Consider the following 16,510-nt stretch of genomic DNA (forward strand, 5'->3'; position numbering starts at 1 on the left):
TCAGTCAGCCGTAGTAGGTCTTACAAACACACCACATTTGATTCTGGAAAGCAGTGAAGAATGGCAAAGTATGATTTAAATATCCAAGTTATTGATTCCAGCCTGAAAAAACATAAAAGATCTAACGATAATTGCTGCTCAATACTTCAGCTTCTTTTCTTGTATCCTGTGATTACATTGAACCATCCATCAGTTTGATTATCCCAGGATGAAGATTAAGGAATTGCTCTATTGAAGTTGTATGGATTTTAGTCAAAGCTTTGATCAGTATAGGTGTCACACATCTCCCCTTAAATAGCCAGAATTCACAAGTTTGAAATCGTAAAATCTATATTTATAAGTTACTTTCTTTTCTTTTTTTCCACCTAGGGGTATTTCCACTTTTTATAATGGCCACTACAGGCTATGTTGGCGAGATCCAGCCAGCAGCCCAAACTCAGGGAGCTGGTGTTACAGTCCACCGAATCAACCTGATGCCAGCTCCAGTCCATCAGCGGCGCCTCAGTTTCTGGCTGTGACGACCGTGACCACTCCCACTGTGGTCACACCGACCGGCCAGGCTACGCCTACTGAGCAAGCCTCCTCCATTGCCTCTCAGAAACCTGCAGCTGGGAGCCAGACCCCGACTGCAGCACAGGCCCAGCCGGCTCAGACACAGTATGTCACGGCAGAGATTCAAGGCTCCCCCACACAGACTGGAAATGCTCAAAGTACCCCCCCAGTACATCGTTGTTACAGTCACAGGTAATATCTCAGTGTCACATGAAGAATGTGCATGGTTTATTAGTTGAGTGATTTGCTGAAAAACATTACTGTACACCAAATGAACTTCAGACATAAGATCACTAAGTTGTGAAACTGCCTCTATTTCCTCTTTATCTTTCAGAGGGCTCTCTTCACTCCAGTGATAGTGTGTCGGACTCCAGCCCCCCTCACCTGTGGTCCAGACAGGGGTTCCACTCAAGTTGTTCAGCAAGTACAGACTGCTCAACAGGTAGAAGAATATCAACACACAGCCAATCACTACTTCACGTTTATTTTCCTGCACACCAAAAGACTCCCTTCTTTTCACTGCTCTCCATCCTAACAGAGATCCGTGGTGCAGGCCACCTCCCCAGATTGCCAAAAACCGAGCCCGGCACACAGATCAGTGTAACCAGTCTACAGCCTGTTCACATCACACAGGAGGTACCACAGTGGGTCTCTCATTTGTGCTGCTACCGACCATCATCTGTAAATCAGGTACAAACAGATCACAGGTGATCACAGTTTTAATGTCTCTAGAAGGGAAGTATCCAAAACCAAACTGACATAGCTTCAGTTAGGTATTATCTCGAAATATCATCATCATGATCACGTTGATGTTATTTCTATGCACTTTTGATTGACACAACAGAACTTGAGTTGAAATCTTCAGATCTTTGTGTCTCAAAAATATGTTGCCACTGTGACCTCTAATTCAAAGAAACTTCACAACCTTATTGTCCTTTGTAGTAGTACTAATCAGCTTTCTAAGAATCTGATCAAACTTGCTGCATTTCAGCTTGCCCTAAGAACTGAGACGACCAAGTTAGAGAGGGAAATGAACCTGCTGCATGAGACAGGTCAGCCACACAGCCAGGCCTGGACACCCAGAGACTACGTAGTTGAGTACTGCAACGATCCGTTCTGCGCCAGCCTGGATCCCCATCCGCCTTACAGGCCATTATACATGGCATGCAAACCGGGACAGTCAGTGGAGGCTTTCCTGCAGTTCCCAGCTCGTACCCCGGTCAGCTACCTCGGCTGACTTCGACTGACACCTTCCAAGCAGGTCAGGGATACGTGAGAAACAGCTGTGATAGAGATCAGAGGACAGAAACACCAAGAGGGAGGAAATGTATGTTCATTGTTGTCAGATCCAGCTCCATTTAAATAAATCTTGAAGTTTGGTTGAATTGTTTTGTTGTGTATTCACTCCTCAGGTCCAAGCAGCAGCTCACGTCCGTGCCGGTGCAACACGTTTACGCCAATCAAGTGCAATATGTTGAAGGGACAGCAACTACACCACCAGCACCATGTTAGAATACCATCGTGTTGATGGATTTCTGAAACGTTCGACAGTTTAGGTTCCCCCAGCAGCTTTCTGTGCTTTCTAACGCGACTTCCTGTTTTCTCACGCAGTCGATCCGGCGCCTTCCCGTACACCGAAACCCCTCTGTACACCCAGACCACTGCTGCCCAGTATTACGAAGGTCAGCCAACTTCAGGGTCGCAGCCGTCCACGCCTGGCACACCTCTGACCGTCTCCGTGACCACTGGCACCACGGGCGGGGTGTCCATGTTTGTGGCGCAGCCCACTAGCGCGGCAGGGGGAGGGGCTACCGTGGTGGCCGCGGGTGGCACCACCAACGGGTCAGGGGATGGGGGGGGCACCAACGGTGGGCGCGGCAGGCAGCTACGTGATCCAGGGGGGTTACATGCTCGGCAGCAGTAGCAGTGGAGGGGCAGCTGGCAACAGTCAGAACTACTCACCACACCGCCCGCGCCTCCCCGGCCACTGTGAGTATTACAGAAGGCGAGGAGAGTAGCGTGCCGTCGGCAGACAAGAAGGTATGCAGAGGCGCCAAGCGCAGGAACTTCTTCTCGTTTTGTTTCCATTCACGCAACCTCTTGGTGGCGCACAGTGATGATGTCATAGTTTGTTTGTTCTCTGGAAGTGGAAAGCACAATTAAAAAAAAAAAAATCTGGAAATTTGTACTCATAATGTAACTCTCACTCGATCGCCATCCAACTCCTCGGACGCAGTGTGTCTTTTTAACTGTGATTCCCTCCCAAGGAAAACAAACCATGACCTCATCAGTCTCATATCATTGCAGTGCATGTGACGAGGGGCATTTTTAATTTGCCTGAAATGTCCCAACACTATACTATTTCATTCCAATTCATCATATTGAATCTCACATGATAAAGATGACCAAAATGTGTTTGGCAGACATCCCATCAGTACTCCAGGTCATGGATTCATTGCATACCAAAGTTGTATGCCACGGCACGCAAACAAATGTATTGTCTTTTCATGTCAGAATGATCGACAGATCCCAACTCTGAATGGGTTTGTGCTTGTGTAATTTAATGATAAAGCAGATGTTTTTGCATGCACTGATATTTAAGTGGAATACGTGTGTGATGTGTTTGCTTATTGTGTGTTCGTGTGTGTGTGTACTCTGATTTTGTCGTTTCTTGGGTTCTGTGTGTGTTTGGCTTTGCTAACTGCACCAGCTCTTCCCTCCTCCCGTTGCCTGTGTGTCAGGTACAGTGGTTGCTGGACAACTATGAAACAGCAGAAGGAGTGAGTCTGCCGCGTTCCACCCTCTACTGTCACTACCTGCTGCACTGCCAGGAGCAGAAGCTGGAGCCCGTGAACGCCGCATCTTTTGGGAAGCTCATTAGATCTGTGTTCATGGGGCTGCGCACTCGCCGCCTTGGCACTCGGTAAGACTGGTCAATTGGAAATCCAATGTATACCTTGATTGTGCACATTAATAAAACCCTGACTTTGTAACTTCTATAGTACTTCACCCACGAGTCAGTCAAAAATCTGATGCAATAAAACAGAAAACAAATGACAAAAATCTATATTCCACATGTATAAACAGAAATTACTAGCCTGGTAACAGTGAGGAGAAACATCTGTAAATAAAACTCCCTTCAAGCTGTGTGTTCCACTGTTCCTCGTGACACACGTCCTCTGGATGTGTGACGATCCATTTTGCATACAGATCTATAAATTAACAGACAACCAGGCAAAGTTTCAACTGAGGGATAATTATGTTTTTCTCTGAGCATCCATAGCGTTCTCTGGAGCCTTGCAGCATGTTCGCCTCGTGTAGGAAAGCATGTGGGTAGATTTAAAGACAGACAGCATGTGTGTGGGTGAGGGAGTTTGACAAAAGGACGACAGAGCAAGCGAGTAAAAACAACTTGTTAGAATTCAAATGGATTTAAATGAGATGGTCTTAAAGATAATGCGCGTTTGAGCTTTTATTTGACAAAACTGAGCATATTTTATGAGCACTTGAAGCATGAGAGCCCCTCTGTTTCGATTGAAATCATTTGCTGATACAGGTAAAGGATTTTTTTAATGACACTTTTTATCTTTTCCCTACAAGGGGCAACTCTAAATACCACTATTATGGGCTGAGAATCAAGGCAGGCTCCTCACTTCTCCGTCTGATGGAGGACCAGCAACATCTGGCCATGAGGCAACAGCCGTTTTCACAGAAACAAAGGTATGCACACACACACACACACACACACACACACACACGCGTTTTATTTCACTTTATTATTTATCAAATCTGTCTGGATCTAAATGTTTAATGTTTTTTTTTCGCCTCTCTTCCAACCAGGTTGAAGCCTGTGCATAAAGTGGAAGGAATGACCAATGGCACGGCGTCGGGCGCGGCGCAGCAGCAGCAGCAGCAGCAGGGGTCGGGCCATGTGGACATCAGCACCCAGGTCCAGCAGTACCAGCAGTTCCTCGGTGAGTTCAGTGAACACTGCCAACGTGACAAACAGCCTCACTCAGAAACCCTAGACGTCTATGAATTATGAATATATGTTGATTCTGAATTTTAACAAACCAGGACATTCATGTTTATGCGAACACTCAGTTTAAGTATTTCAAACGTGTATCTGATTTATTCGGTTGCTCTCTTGCCCGGCGTCTAGATGCATCCAGAGCTCTCCCAGAGTTCCCCGACATCGATCTCCAAGGGAAGTCTTTGCCAGAGGGCATCGAGCTCGAGCACATAAAGAGCTTTCAGCTGCTTTACAGAGAGCACTGCGAGGTAATTACCCAGCTTTTCCCCTCACTTTTCAATCAATAAGGTGGAATATTATTTAGCAGTAATATTCTATGAGTATGATGGTATTCACTGAAACCAAATAGAAAGTAAAGGAAAAGCTTCTGGTGTATCTTTCAGGCTATACTGGATGTGATGGTCAACCTGCAGTTTACTCTGGTGGAGACGCTCTGGAAGACCTTCTGGAGGTTCAGCCAAAGTCAGAGCGGAGATGCCACCCTGGCCGTGTGAGTGGTTCGCTTTAAAGATTCAAGATCCAGACTGATCCCGTACATCGCTCGGAAAGTCCTCCCGAAAGCAGCAGCAGAGCTATTTCCATTCAGACTCTGTTTTCCTTCGCAGCCACGATGAGTCAGAGAAGCGACTCCCTAAATCCTGCCTGGTGTTGCTGTGGCAAATATGAGCCTGTGCTGCGCTGGAGCCGTGACTGTGACAACAGCCTGTACCAGGGCCTGGTGGAGATCCTGATCCCTGATGTCCTCAGACCCATTCCCAGTAAGGCTCAACAAGAACAAGAACTCCTTAGTAAATTAACAATGTTATTCTGATGCAATTAGTTCGCATAATACTTTTTTTTTTATTAATTATAAAAACACAGATAAACATTTTAAGCTGTTTTTTGCTCTCTAGAATTACCTATTCAGAGTAGACTATAGCTGCACAGTGATCGCCCTGGTATTTCCAATAATTCATCATTTCCTCAGTGTGTTTGTTGTTGTTATAGTTCTTGACTGGTTCATATGACTCGGTAGTAACAAACTGTTCTCCTTTGCCACGTCAGTGGCAGTCACACTTCTCTCTTTCTCTTTCAATCTTATTCTCTTGGCAGACCTTGTATTTTTCCATCTTAGAATATCCTGGTTTTTCATTCTCATGTAGTGCCGAAAAAGGAACGGTTTCCAATAAATTTCATTAGGTAATTTGGACAAATGAAAATCTGATGATCAAATATATGATGAAGAAATCTGTTTGTCAAGCAGAAACTCTGGCGTTTAGATGAGTGTTTGATTGGAAGTGAAGTGATGTTCTGTGGAATGACTTTTGTCCTCTCTGCCCCCCAGGTGCCTTAACACAAGCCATCCGAAACTTTGCCAAGAGTCTTGAGAGCTGGCTGACCAACGCCATGATGAACATCCCCGAGGAAATGGTCCGCATCAAGGTACGGTCCCCTCCTGTTAGTTCATGGCTGATGGAAACAAGGGTTGATGAAGGATCCGACTACAAATTAGTTCTCTGAGGTTTGAGGCTATTTTTCTCTTGTATGAATATGAAAGGAAGGTAACGGAGCTCCTCTTGTGTCTCGCTCTGCCCCTCTTTTGACTCTCAGGTCACCTCGGCGAATGCGTTTGCTCAGACGCTGCGTCGCTACACCAGTCTGAATCACCTGGCGCAGGCTGCCCGCGCCGTCCTCCAGAACACGGCCCAGATCAACCAGATGCTGTCCGACCTCAACCGCGTTGACTTTGCCAACGTCCAGGTCGGTTCAGCCCCTGATCTTCGGCCTCGGGAGTCTTCCTAAGCAACAGACTGATGCTCACTTGTGTGTGTTTGTGTGTGTTTGTGTGTGTGCGCAGGAGCAGGCCTCGTGGGTGTGCCGGTGCGAGGACAGAGTTGTTCAGCGGCTGGAGCAGGACTTCAAGCTGACCCTGCAGCAGCAGAACTCGCTGGAGCAGTGGGCGGCGTGGCTGGACGGGGTGGTCTCCCAGGTCTTAAAGCCCTACCAGCACAGCGCCGCCTTCCCGAAGGCCGCCAAGCTCTTCCTCCTCAAGTGGTCCTTCTACAGGTGCGATCAGGAAGTGGATCGCGAGCCAGTCAATTCATAGAGGAGATGACAAAAGTGTCTGATCGTCCGTCTTCTGCTCTCCAGCTCCATGGTGATCAGAGACCTCACCTTGAGGAGCGCGGCCAGTTTCGGATCCTTTCACCTCATCCGCCTCCTGTACGATGAGTACATGTACTACCTGATAGAGCACCGAGTGGCCCAGGCCAAAGGGGAAACTCCCATCGCTGTCATGGGGGAGGTAAGACCCGGAACAAGCTCTCATTATGAAGCTGGTGTTATGATTCAATCTCTGTTTGAAATGCTGACGTCTTCCTCTCTCACCGTCAGTTTGCCAGTTTAGGCCGAGGCTTGAACCAGCTGGACCCCGACAAAGGTCTGTGCTCTCTCTCTCTCTCTCGCTCACTCTGAACAGTCGAAGTCCCAAACGCTGCTTGTGACTGTTCTTTCACCTTTCAACAGAGGAGGAAGAAGAGGAAGAGGAGGAGAGCGACGACGAAGGCCAGGAGCTGACCCTCCCGCCGGACGCGGCCGTGCTCGGAGAAGAGTCTCTGGAGCCTCCCGCCAAGCTGGCCAGGACTGACCAGAGAGTCCTCTTCACCACCGGCTCGGGAGACAACTAACCACACACACACACACTAACAGACGTGGGCCGATTACACTAAACACACACACACTTACATACACATACACACACTTGACACATGTATATAGACCTTGTTGATCTTTGAGTGTACACACATTGCTGCATACTCTTTTGTATGTGTCACACACACATACACACACACACTGCTGCTGCCTGGACGACACAAACACCCGATGGCGATATTGATCAAAGCTGCAGTCACTGACTTTGCAGACAGATGTGGCTTGAAAAAGAAAAGAAAGAAAAAAACCTTTCTTACTCCAAAAATAGCATTTTAACCTTTAGTTGTATGAACTGAAGCCGGGCATGTTTTATTTCTCTCACTGCATTTCCACCTGTAGCTTTTGCCGTCTTCACCCGGATCCTCCTGAGACTGTCACTGCCGTATATCTAAAGTGGTCTTTGAAATACTGTGACGTGTGTGTAAAGGTACCGTCTGCAGGACGAGCGCGCAAAGCCAACCTCATGCTGGAGAAACCTGATACTGAAATATTTGTACTGCGGAGGGGACTTCTAGCTTGGTTTGTGGTGTGTGTGTGTGTGTGCGTGTGTGTGTTTCTGTCTGCTTGTACGAGCACTGTGGTCACACGACTCCTCTTCTTACCCCCGGACACCGATCGAACTGGCTTTCTGATGGTTGTGCGCGTCTGATTGCGTGAATGTAAACCAAGTGTTGTTCTGTAGATATTTTCCAAAGCGATCAGATTTTTTTTTTTTTTTTTTTGGGGGGTGGGTGAAGGGATTGAAATGTGTGTGTGGCTGTGTGTGTAAATTTCCACTTTGATTCAGACCACTTGTAAATGGACTGTCAGCGTGCTCCTGCTGCTCACAGCGGAGCTCGTGGCGTCGGGACTCCCAGTAGTTGCTGCAAAAACCCTCTCTTCCCCTGAACACCGTGAGAGGTGCTCTACCCGCCGTTCTTTATGTTCCAAGACTTTCCTTCGTTGCCTCTCATTTGAACCTTTGACATATTATTTCCTCGCCTTATTTACAGACATCTTTCCATGTGTGTGCCAAACCGATGCGTTCTAAACACAGACCCTGTTGGGTTTCTTTCTTTTTTTCTTTCTACATTCTCTTTCTATGTTTTTTTCGGGAGGACTGTGCCTGAGTAAGAACAGTGATATGCTTATATTCTGCTGTATATTTATCCACTATTTTGAATTTCGTTGTCACTAAGTGAACCTCTTGTGCAGTGTATGGTGTTGTGTTGTCACACATTGTAACCAGCCTTTGTGTGCATTATTGATTTGTGATTGTACGTTCAGTTTTCCAATCCAGTGTCATATCTGACGACTTGTTCCACAAAACAGGCCGAGGGCCCTGCCTCTTTGCACATGTTGACTATTGTCTTTAAATTTCAGAGTTTTCTGGTGCCAGATTTTGGAAGGTGAGAGATCTCAAGGCTTTTTTTTTTTTTGTTGTTGTTGTTTCCTGCACAGTCCTCCACCAGTGCTCATCTCACTGCATTCTCATCCTCTTGCCAGTGGCTTTGTTTTTTTTGCTTCAGACATTCATATTCTTAAAACACTTGTTTGTCCAGATTGATTCCGGTAAACATTTCGCGGACGGTTAATTGAATTCTGTGTCTCTGAATAGCTGCAGCGTGCGACTTTGAAACGGGCATCGCCAGCCTCAAACCAGCACATCGTCCTTTATATGGAGTCTAATTCCACCACAGCTGAATACATATCACTCCAGTCTTTTATTGATCTACAGCTTACAGAATGGCCATTGTTTACCCAGTAAAAAAAAAAAAAAAGAGAAAAAAAAACCTGAAACAAACTAAACAAAACTGTTCTGTCATTTTTATAGTGCGTTGTTTCTTATGTACAAAAGAAAACAGATGTTCGGTGGCAGTGTTTTATGAATTTGGTCTGCTGTAAGTATGACTGTGCCTTTGGAGGTGGTAGAATGCAATTCAGATGTTTTTAATTTTAAAGATATAAATTAAAGTAATTTTTAAAATTGCACTTGCATCAAGTCTTGCAGATTTTTCCCCCCCATGTCTGCACATGAAAATGTGCCATCTTTGTGTTTGGTGCTCTCTTAAATGTTTGGTAAAATGAGAGTGGCATCCTGCGCGCCACATCCGACACGCACACAAACACACACGCCAGCCTGTGATCACTTCTGCAACAGCAAGGAAGGAACCACAAACACCTTCACACTGTGTTTGCACATATAGAAAACGGCTTCAAACACAGGTTCCTCTTAATGTGAGAGTTTTACAAGATGGGAGGATGGACTTGATGTGCGTGTGTGTGTGTGTGTGTGTGTGTGTACACATGCAAATATCCAGAGTAAGAAATGTAATGGAGAGATTGATGCATTGTATTCCCAAAAATGTAAAAATGAAATAAGTCAATAAAACATGGGAAGATAGTAAATCAGTAAATGGAAAAAAAAATAAATAAAAGGAAATCAATAAAAGCATGAGTCAAATATAATCAGGACACTGTTTTAAACATAGATGACATCTAGTGGTGTATTGATCACACAACAGCCTGATTTTATGTTCAACACAAATCACACACCAGTTTTACAGTATTTCACATTATTGTTGTTTTTTTTTTATTATTATTCTGAGGTTTGCTGCTGGTGGTCATCTATTAACAATATCAACATTGCTGCCAAAGGCAAGACTCACAGCTGCCGATCAGAATACATGAATCATACCCGAAACGTCTCCGCGAGGTTTAAAGAAAAAGCCTTATATTGCTGAATATATGTATATATACATATATATAGTATCTGCTCCAGTGGGATGAGTTGGAAGACATTATTTTGCATAAAAACTATGACTGGAACGACAAAACCTGATGTTAGCATTAATGGAAAACAAGCAGGAAGATGCTTAAAAAGATGAATACATTTCTGCCCGACTGAGTTGAATGGTGTGTTGTCATTTTCGAAACAATCTGATAAGCAGTTTAAAAAGCTCAAGGGAGCAAACACTGTGCAGAAACTACATTTCAAACACTGGAAAAAGGTGTGTTTAGTGCATAGACAGACAAACATTTAAAATAAGCTGAAGGAAATCTGAAATTATAGCAGCATGAACCATACATTCTTTATAAACTCACGTTCACCTCCGCAATCTTAGATCATTCCTAAACATCACAAAAGATGCTCTTTTTTATTTTTCATTTTGAACCCACCCGCCCCGACAGACTGCAACAGTTGCTCATCATCCCACATGCATGAATCCAAACTGCAGAATCACATTTATACTCATACAACCGTCTCCCGCGCACACACACACACACACACACACACACACAAAGCGATGTGTCAGAGGTTAAAGCTCAACAATCCAAACGAACACAGACTCACACACTGTGCAAAACGGCACAGTGAGATGTGATAGTTTTAATTACAAAAAAAAAAAAAGAAAAAAAAAATCAAGACAGCTTAAAAGGTAATAATTATCGTCCTAAAAGCTCTGTGCAGTTTGACTGATATAATACTGGGATATGAAGGTAAGCGCTTTAAACTGGGAAGAGAATAAATGAGCATTGGTCAAAGTAGTAAGCGATTCGAGGCGTCCGTGTAGACAGAGAAGCACGCAGAGGCGTTGAGAGGCTTGGTGCGCGTCTGTCAGTCTTCTTCCTCCGCTCTGCAGCAAAGCTCTGGTCGCAGTTCAACTCATCAGCGGCGAGGATGCGTTTCTTCTGGGAACAGATTCAAAAATACAGATGGTTCGATCCTGGCTGAGAGTTCAGAGTCCTCTTCTTTGATCCGGCGCGTCGCGGCGTCCTCTCACGGCGCCTGCGACACACAGAGTTGGAGGGATTTGTGGGGGAAAAAGGGAAAAAGCAGAGGAGCGCCAGGCGACGCAGGCTCTGTACCGACCTGTCCCTGCTGGGGGGCGCCTGCAGGCTGGCCGGGGGCCGGTCCCGTCTGTCCGTAGTACGCCGCCTGCTGCCGGTAGTACTCGGCCCAGGCGGCGCTGTAGTCCGGCTGGCCTCCCGCCGCGGACGACGGCCCCGGCGCCGCCGCTGGCGCGGGCCCGGGGCCCCCGGGGGCTCCGGCTGCCGCTCCAGGTACAGAGCCGCCCGTCTGAGCTGGAAGTGAAGGAAAGAAACAGCAGCATGAACTCGGTATCATCAGATCCTGCAGGGATTCTCCAAACTCTATCAACACACTAGTTCCATACCGACTACAAATATCCCACAATATGAAGTGTTGTCACAGAAACACAATGTTTCCTGATGCACAATTTGTTAAATGTTCACTAATCATCTGATGTATTGACTGATGCTGTACATCAGCCGTGCACAACACTTCCTTCGTCGCCTCACCCATCTTCTTGTAGTACTCCTCCCAGGCCTTGGTGTAGTCTGGCTGACCCCCGGGGCCTTGTGCAGGCTGGGTCTGGTCCCCAGACGTTTGAGCCCCTCCAGCTGGGTTTGCGGGGTACTGGGGCGGCACAGCGCCCCCAGTTGGCTGCTGGTAGTACTGAGCGTAGTATGCCGCCCAGGCCGCGTTGGGGTCGTTGGCTGCCGCCTTGCCTGGAAAAGACGCAGGGTGGAGGGGTGAGGTCCTCATTGGGTGAGGGTGAGCCCCTGCTACTGGCCTGGAGACCGGGCTTGGAGACCAGTGGGGGGGGGAAACAGAGAGAAGGTTAGCCAGAGCTGCCGAGCAGACACACGTCCCATCACAACACTTCCGTCAGTACTCCTGCCGACGGTTTGAGAAGACGGCCAGCTCGTTGAGACGGACTCAGGAGAGGCAGTGACTCACTCTGGTCGTGGGGGGGCTGAGGCTGCCACTGCTGGTAGGTGTTGCTCCACCCCTGAGGAGTGTACTGGGGAGGACCTGGAGGCCCACCGCTGAGGAGGAAGACGGAAAAACAAGTTCTATACCGTTGGAAACTTCTGAATATCAGTGTATGTGTGTAGTCCATTATATGCATCAACACAGTTCCCTCGATCGTTCTACTCACTGTGGTGGTCCTGGAGCGCCTGGCGGACCGGGGGCATATGGGTTTGGGTTGTAGGGACCCACTGGTCCTGCAGGACCTGGCCCACCTGGCCCCGGACCCATGGGACACAGAGGAGCCTGAAACACACCACACAGCAGAACATCACATGACTGTACAAGTGGAAGAAGAAATAAAAAGATAAAAAAGGTCCGTGCCTCAATCTTCTCCTCGATGAGCTGCTTGGCGTGATCAATCTGCTGCGGCGACCCCCGGATGATGAACAGCTTGAAGTTTGGGTCTCCGTTGGGGGGCAGTTGCCGAGAGATTTCCACAAAAGCGCCGGTCTGCTGGTTGATGGCCTTGACGTTCTCTCCTCCCCGGCCAATCACCAGCCCACATTTGTGGGCGGGAATAGAGAAAGTCATCTCCCCTCCGGGGGGACCCCAGCCACCCTGACCCCCGCCTCGACCCCTGTTGCCCGCCGGCATGCCCGGTGGACCCGGAGGGCCCTGTGGACGGAGGAGACAAATATTCAGTACCAGGTTATTTGAATAAAGAGCAAATCCCATGAAGCAGCAGAGTGAGAGGAAGGGACACACACCCCCTGACCCTCCTCCCTGACCCTGATGCTCTGCAGCAGGTCGCTGATGATCTGGGCGGCGTGCTCGCAGCGGTCCGGGGGTCCACTGATGTGAGCGATCTTATCTGGACCCGTCCCGTCATCTAATGAAGCAGACGTCAGAAATAGAATCCGAGTTTAATCACAATCATTGGCTGTTGACGCTGGAGTATACTGAACTGTGGACGACTGATGGGAATCGCACCTTGCTTGAACTGGATTCTGACTCCAGCATCATTCTGGATCTTCTTTATCATCTCTCCGTTGCGGCCAATGACCACGCCCACTGAATGTCGTGGCACCGGGATCTGAGAGGGAAACAAACATCCGTCATTTTCTGGAGGAGCTTTGGATTCATCTTTATCTCACGGACTCATCTTTAACTCACGTTCATGCCTCCTCCCATTCGAGAGCCGAAATCGTTTCGGTCGCCGAAGCCGGCGTGGTCCCTCTCCCTCAGAATCTCCTGCACCATCTCCTGAGCTTGCTGAAAAACACGGCAAGATAAGAATTACTGCACATGAAGACACCTTTTTTTCCCCCAGATGATTGAGATTTCTGACATAATTTTCCATTTCTACCTGGACTTTGTACGGATCTCCAATAATACGCAGAGGCTTGTCGACATTGGGTCCCTGAGAAGCATCCTGGATGAGGATCATCTTTACCCCGGCACGTTCCTAATGTAACACACAAATAAACAGGACTGCCATTTTCTTATTCACACACTAACATGTACTGTGTGCACATCTTACAAAAAACAAAAATAGAGCATCAAATAGCACACCAACATATACACACACGTAAAAATACAGAATCAAATAGATATTCCTTTTTTGGATTTCTACCTGCAGCTGTTTGATGGTTTCTCCTCCCTTCCCGATGACGAGGCCGGCCTTGCCAGCAGGAATCATCATCTCATGCACCGCTCCATTCTGCCCATTGGTGGATTCATGAAAAGAGGAAGGAGGGGTGCCTCTTCCTCTGGACACGATCTCATCCAACAGCATCTTGGCTTTCCTGGCCAGGAAAAGCTCACCGGTTAGTCCACAGTCATGTCAACATAAATACTGAGGTTTTTACATGAACTCACAGTATTGAGTCTTGAGAACCTGTGAGGGAGACACTCCGCTCTGGAAGACCTCCGCTGTCTGGAGACACACACGGCTCGAATCAACAACAACGTCAAAAAATAAAAAGTTGGACATTTTAATAAAAGCGGTCATCTTTTTGAATAACTTTGTACCTGGAGCGATCTGAACCTTGCAACCAGACTCCTGCTGGATTTTATTGATCTGCTCGCCTCCACGGCCAATGACTGAGGGAAAAGAAAGTCGATGTCACTGTGTTTGAAATGCAGTGTGACTTAATGTGAAGTAGGAGGTTAAACCAGCACTCACTGAGTCCCACCATACTGTCAGGAACGCTGTACTCCTCTGTGGTGGAGGCCGGTCTGAAAACATCAGGTGGAGATGATAAAAAAAAGAGAGAAAAAGAAAGGCAACAAGTTGAGCAACAGTCTGCATCCTAATTGCACTTTTTCTTCCAGCAGCTGTAATTTCTCACCTTTGTTGTGCAAGAGCGGCTAACTGAGCACCAATAGCTGAGATGGGACATGACAAAAAGAGAAAGTGAGTCAATGGAGCGAGTCAACATTTCGGATTACTATCGGAAAGTGTGAGGACATGACAGACAGAGCAGGTGAAGAGTGAAGAGACAACCCTGCACACTGCCAATCGATATCACAGTGAAGCAGCCTGTCAGCAGAGCAACACTTACACAGAGCTTTGCTTGATTCCAGGTCACTCTGTGCAGCCAGCTTCTTGCTCTCGGGTTCATCTGTCAGGTGAGGAAAAGACAAGTCGCAACTCTAATCGGATGCATGAGAGAATCAACAGCGTGTAAATAGACATGGCTGTCCTCACCTGCGTCCTCCAGCGGCCGCTTCTGTGCAGTGAAGGGAAAGCCATCTGACGCAGAGTTGTTGTTGTTCAAGGGAGGACCAGCATCCCCACCGATCTTAGCAGCAATCTGAGAAAAGGGGTTAGTCAATTGTCAAGGGTGTAGGTACTCTTCACTCAAAATACAATTCCATCACGTCCCACACTCGAGTGAAGCTAACAAGTAGTGATTGTAATGGACACTTCATAATAAGAATGAAATGAAAAGGATGATAATGTAGTTGTTGTGAAAATACAGCTAGAAATGACCCCACAAATGACCTGAAACTTTGGTCAACCTGTGAGTCACAAAGCAGCTGGTGCTCACATTCACAACTGTGGACTGTCAAGGCCATTTAACCTCACATGGAAAAGAACCCACCCACAGCGAGAACATGCAAACTCCACAAAGAAAGGCCAAGCCCAGATTCAAACCCACAACTTTCTTGCTAATAAGAAAGGATGTGAACCACCACGAGGAGGATCTGGAGTCAGTAACATCTACTGGAAGTTCAATGATGGACACAAGTCATAATAAACAGTGTCAGAGGTGCCAAACCAGATGAAGATGAACATCTGTGCTTCTCTGTTGGAGCTCAATGTTTGTTCTCTAACATTTTCATATCAGCCAGTACAATAAGGCTGAATATACTCTATCCTGTTTTGTCAACATTAATCTCACAGTTCTAACGTTAATGATAAACGACAAGTTTAACCGATTTTGCGCAGGCGTTAAAACAGCAAGTGATAATTCATTCCAGGTTAATTGGTCTGTTGTTCAGAGTGATTTGAGCCGTTATGCTAGCAGCTGCTGGAGTGTAGTGATCCGCGGCTCCACGCGCGCCGCTCTCTCACCTGCCGGGCCCGCTGCACCGCGTCCGCGAACGCATCCTTCTTCATGCCGCCCGCCCCGTTCCCGAGAGCCGGCTGCCCCGCGAGGGGGGGCCCGGAGCCCGGCGGGGGTACGGCGTTATATTCCGACATGACAGCCGGGGAGACTGGCCGCAGGAGGGGGGGAGAGGAGGAGGGAGAGAAGAGAGAGTGAAGGAGAAGGGAAAGTGAGGGGGAGACGGACAGGACAGCGGTGGAGACGCGACGGCGGCCGGGAAGGCTCAATCGCGATTTCACTCCTCCGCGACAGCTGATTGATCAGTTCGATTCAGTTTTAATTAAACGTGGAACACTTTTTTATTTTTATCCCAAACATTTAGAAACACGAAAATAAAACTATTATGCTAATAAACTTATATATTTACATTATTTGCACACAATAAGAATGTACTACAGAATTACAAGAAGTGACACCTGACTGTGCAGGAGAGGAAACAAACCCAAAAACCCAAGAGGGTTTTATCAAGTCCTTTCCATCAATAAACATAACAGTAATGGAATTAAAAGATTCAAAAAGGTCAAATAACAACAAGAAGAGAAACCTAACAATTTGATTAATACAACAGTCACCTATCAACTCACAATCAGTGATACTGTTTGAGTGGGAGATAAAACAGATATTTCACACTGATCTTGTCTATTAAGAAAGCTTGTTCAGTACAACTTTCCTGGCATGTTATGTGTTATTTGGTGCACCCTATTGGTACTTGTCTTATGGCTATTGTGCTGAAAAATAGTCACAATTTGTCACAGGTCATCAAAGTCTAATAATGTGACTTGGTGCACTCACTCAGTGTAAGATGTGTTTTTTTTTTCTCAAGAAAGGATGAAGACCCGTGTTAGGTTAATATATGAGAAA

General features: G+C 46.9%; 2 protein-coding genes across 2 annotated transcripts; one reads left to right on the top strand and one right to left on the bottom strand.

The window, feature by feature from the left end:
• Nucleotides 1-373: 373 nt before the first annotated feature.
• Nucleotides 374-9,253, top strand: rfx1a (regulatory factor X, 1a (influences HLA class II expression)). Its single transcript, XM_030089852.1, is given in 23 exon segments — nucleotides 374-456; nucleotides 459-715; nucleotides 717-744; nucleotides 887-931; nucleotides 934-957; nucleotides 960-994; nucleotides 1,091-1,114; nucleotides 1,117-1,190; nucleotides 1,971-2,059; nucleotides 2,164-2,234; nucleotides 3,294-3,475; nucleotides 4,153-4,272; nucleotides 4,393-4,526; nucleotides 4,715-4,833; nucleotides 4,969-5,075; nucleotides 5,191-5,242; nucleotides 5,244-5,343; nucleotides 5,910-6,007; nucleotides 6,176-6,325; nucleotides 6,423-6,631; nucleotides 6,716-6,869; nucleotides 6,959-7,004; nucleotides 7,091-9,253. Coding segments are annotated over 23 exon segments (2,346 nt in total). The 5' UTR covers nucleotides 374-389; the 3' UTR covers nucleotides 7,252-9,253.
• Nucleotides 9,254-9,866: 613 nt separating this feature from the next.
• On the bottom strand, nucleotides 9,867-15,836 carry LOC115387600 (far upstream element-binding protein 2-like). Its single transcript, XM_030090376.1, has 18 exons — nucleotides 15,616-15,836; nucleotides 14,746-14,851; nucleotides 14,600-14,659; nucleotides 14,387-14,423; nucleotides 14,221-14,273; nucleotides 14,067-14,138; nucleotides 13,914-13,971; nucleotides 13,669-13,840; nucleotides 13,402-13,500; nucleotides 13,209-13,307; nucleotides 13,026-13,128; nucleotides 12,803-12,924; nucleotides 12,417-12,710; nucleotides 12,223-12,338; nucleotides 12,021-12,109; nucleotides 11,579-11,788; nucleotides 11,130-11,341; nucleotides 9,867-11,045 (listed from the first exon to the last, which is right to left on the bottom strand). The coding sequence occupies exons 1-18, from the start codon at nucleotides 15,742-15,744 to the stop codon at nucleotides 11,037-11,039; spliced, it is 2,040 nt and encodes a 679-aa protein (XP_029946236.1). The 5' UTR covers nucleotides 15,745-15,836; the 3' UTR covers nucleotides 9,867-11,036.
• Between the last annotated feature and the right edge of the window lie 674 nt (nucleotides 15,837-16,510).

Source organism: Salarias fasciatus, chromosome 4 (assembly GCF_902148845.1).
Source record: "Salarias fasciatus chromosome 4, fSalaFa1.1, whole genome shotgun sequence".
In the NCBI taxonomy this organism is placed as follows: domain Eukaryota; kingdom Metazoa; phylum Chordata; class Actinopteri; order Blenniiformes; family Blenniidae; genus Salarias; species Salarias fasciatus.

Excerpts from the sequence above, each read along its gene's own strand:
- LOC115387600 (XM_030090376.1), bottom strand. The coding sequence starts at position 15,744 with ATGTCGGAATATAACGCCGTACCCCCGCCGGGCTCCGGGCCCCCCCTC. Across the intron at positions 12,711-12,802 it reads TCAGGGAGGAGGGTCAGGGG|GGCCCTCCGGGTCCACCGGG; the intron begins GTGTGTGTCCCT and ends CTCCGTCCACAG. Across the intron at positions 11,789-12,020 it reads TCAGCCCCCCCACGACCAGA|GCAAGGCGGCAGCCAACGAC; the intron begins GTGAGTCACTGC and ends CGTCTTTTCCAG.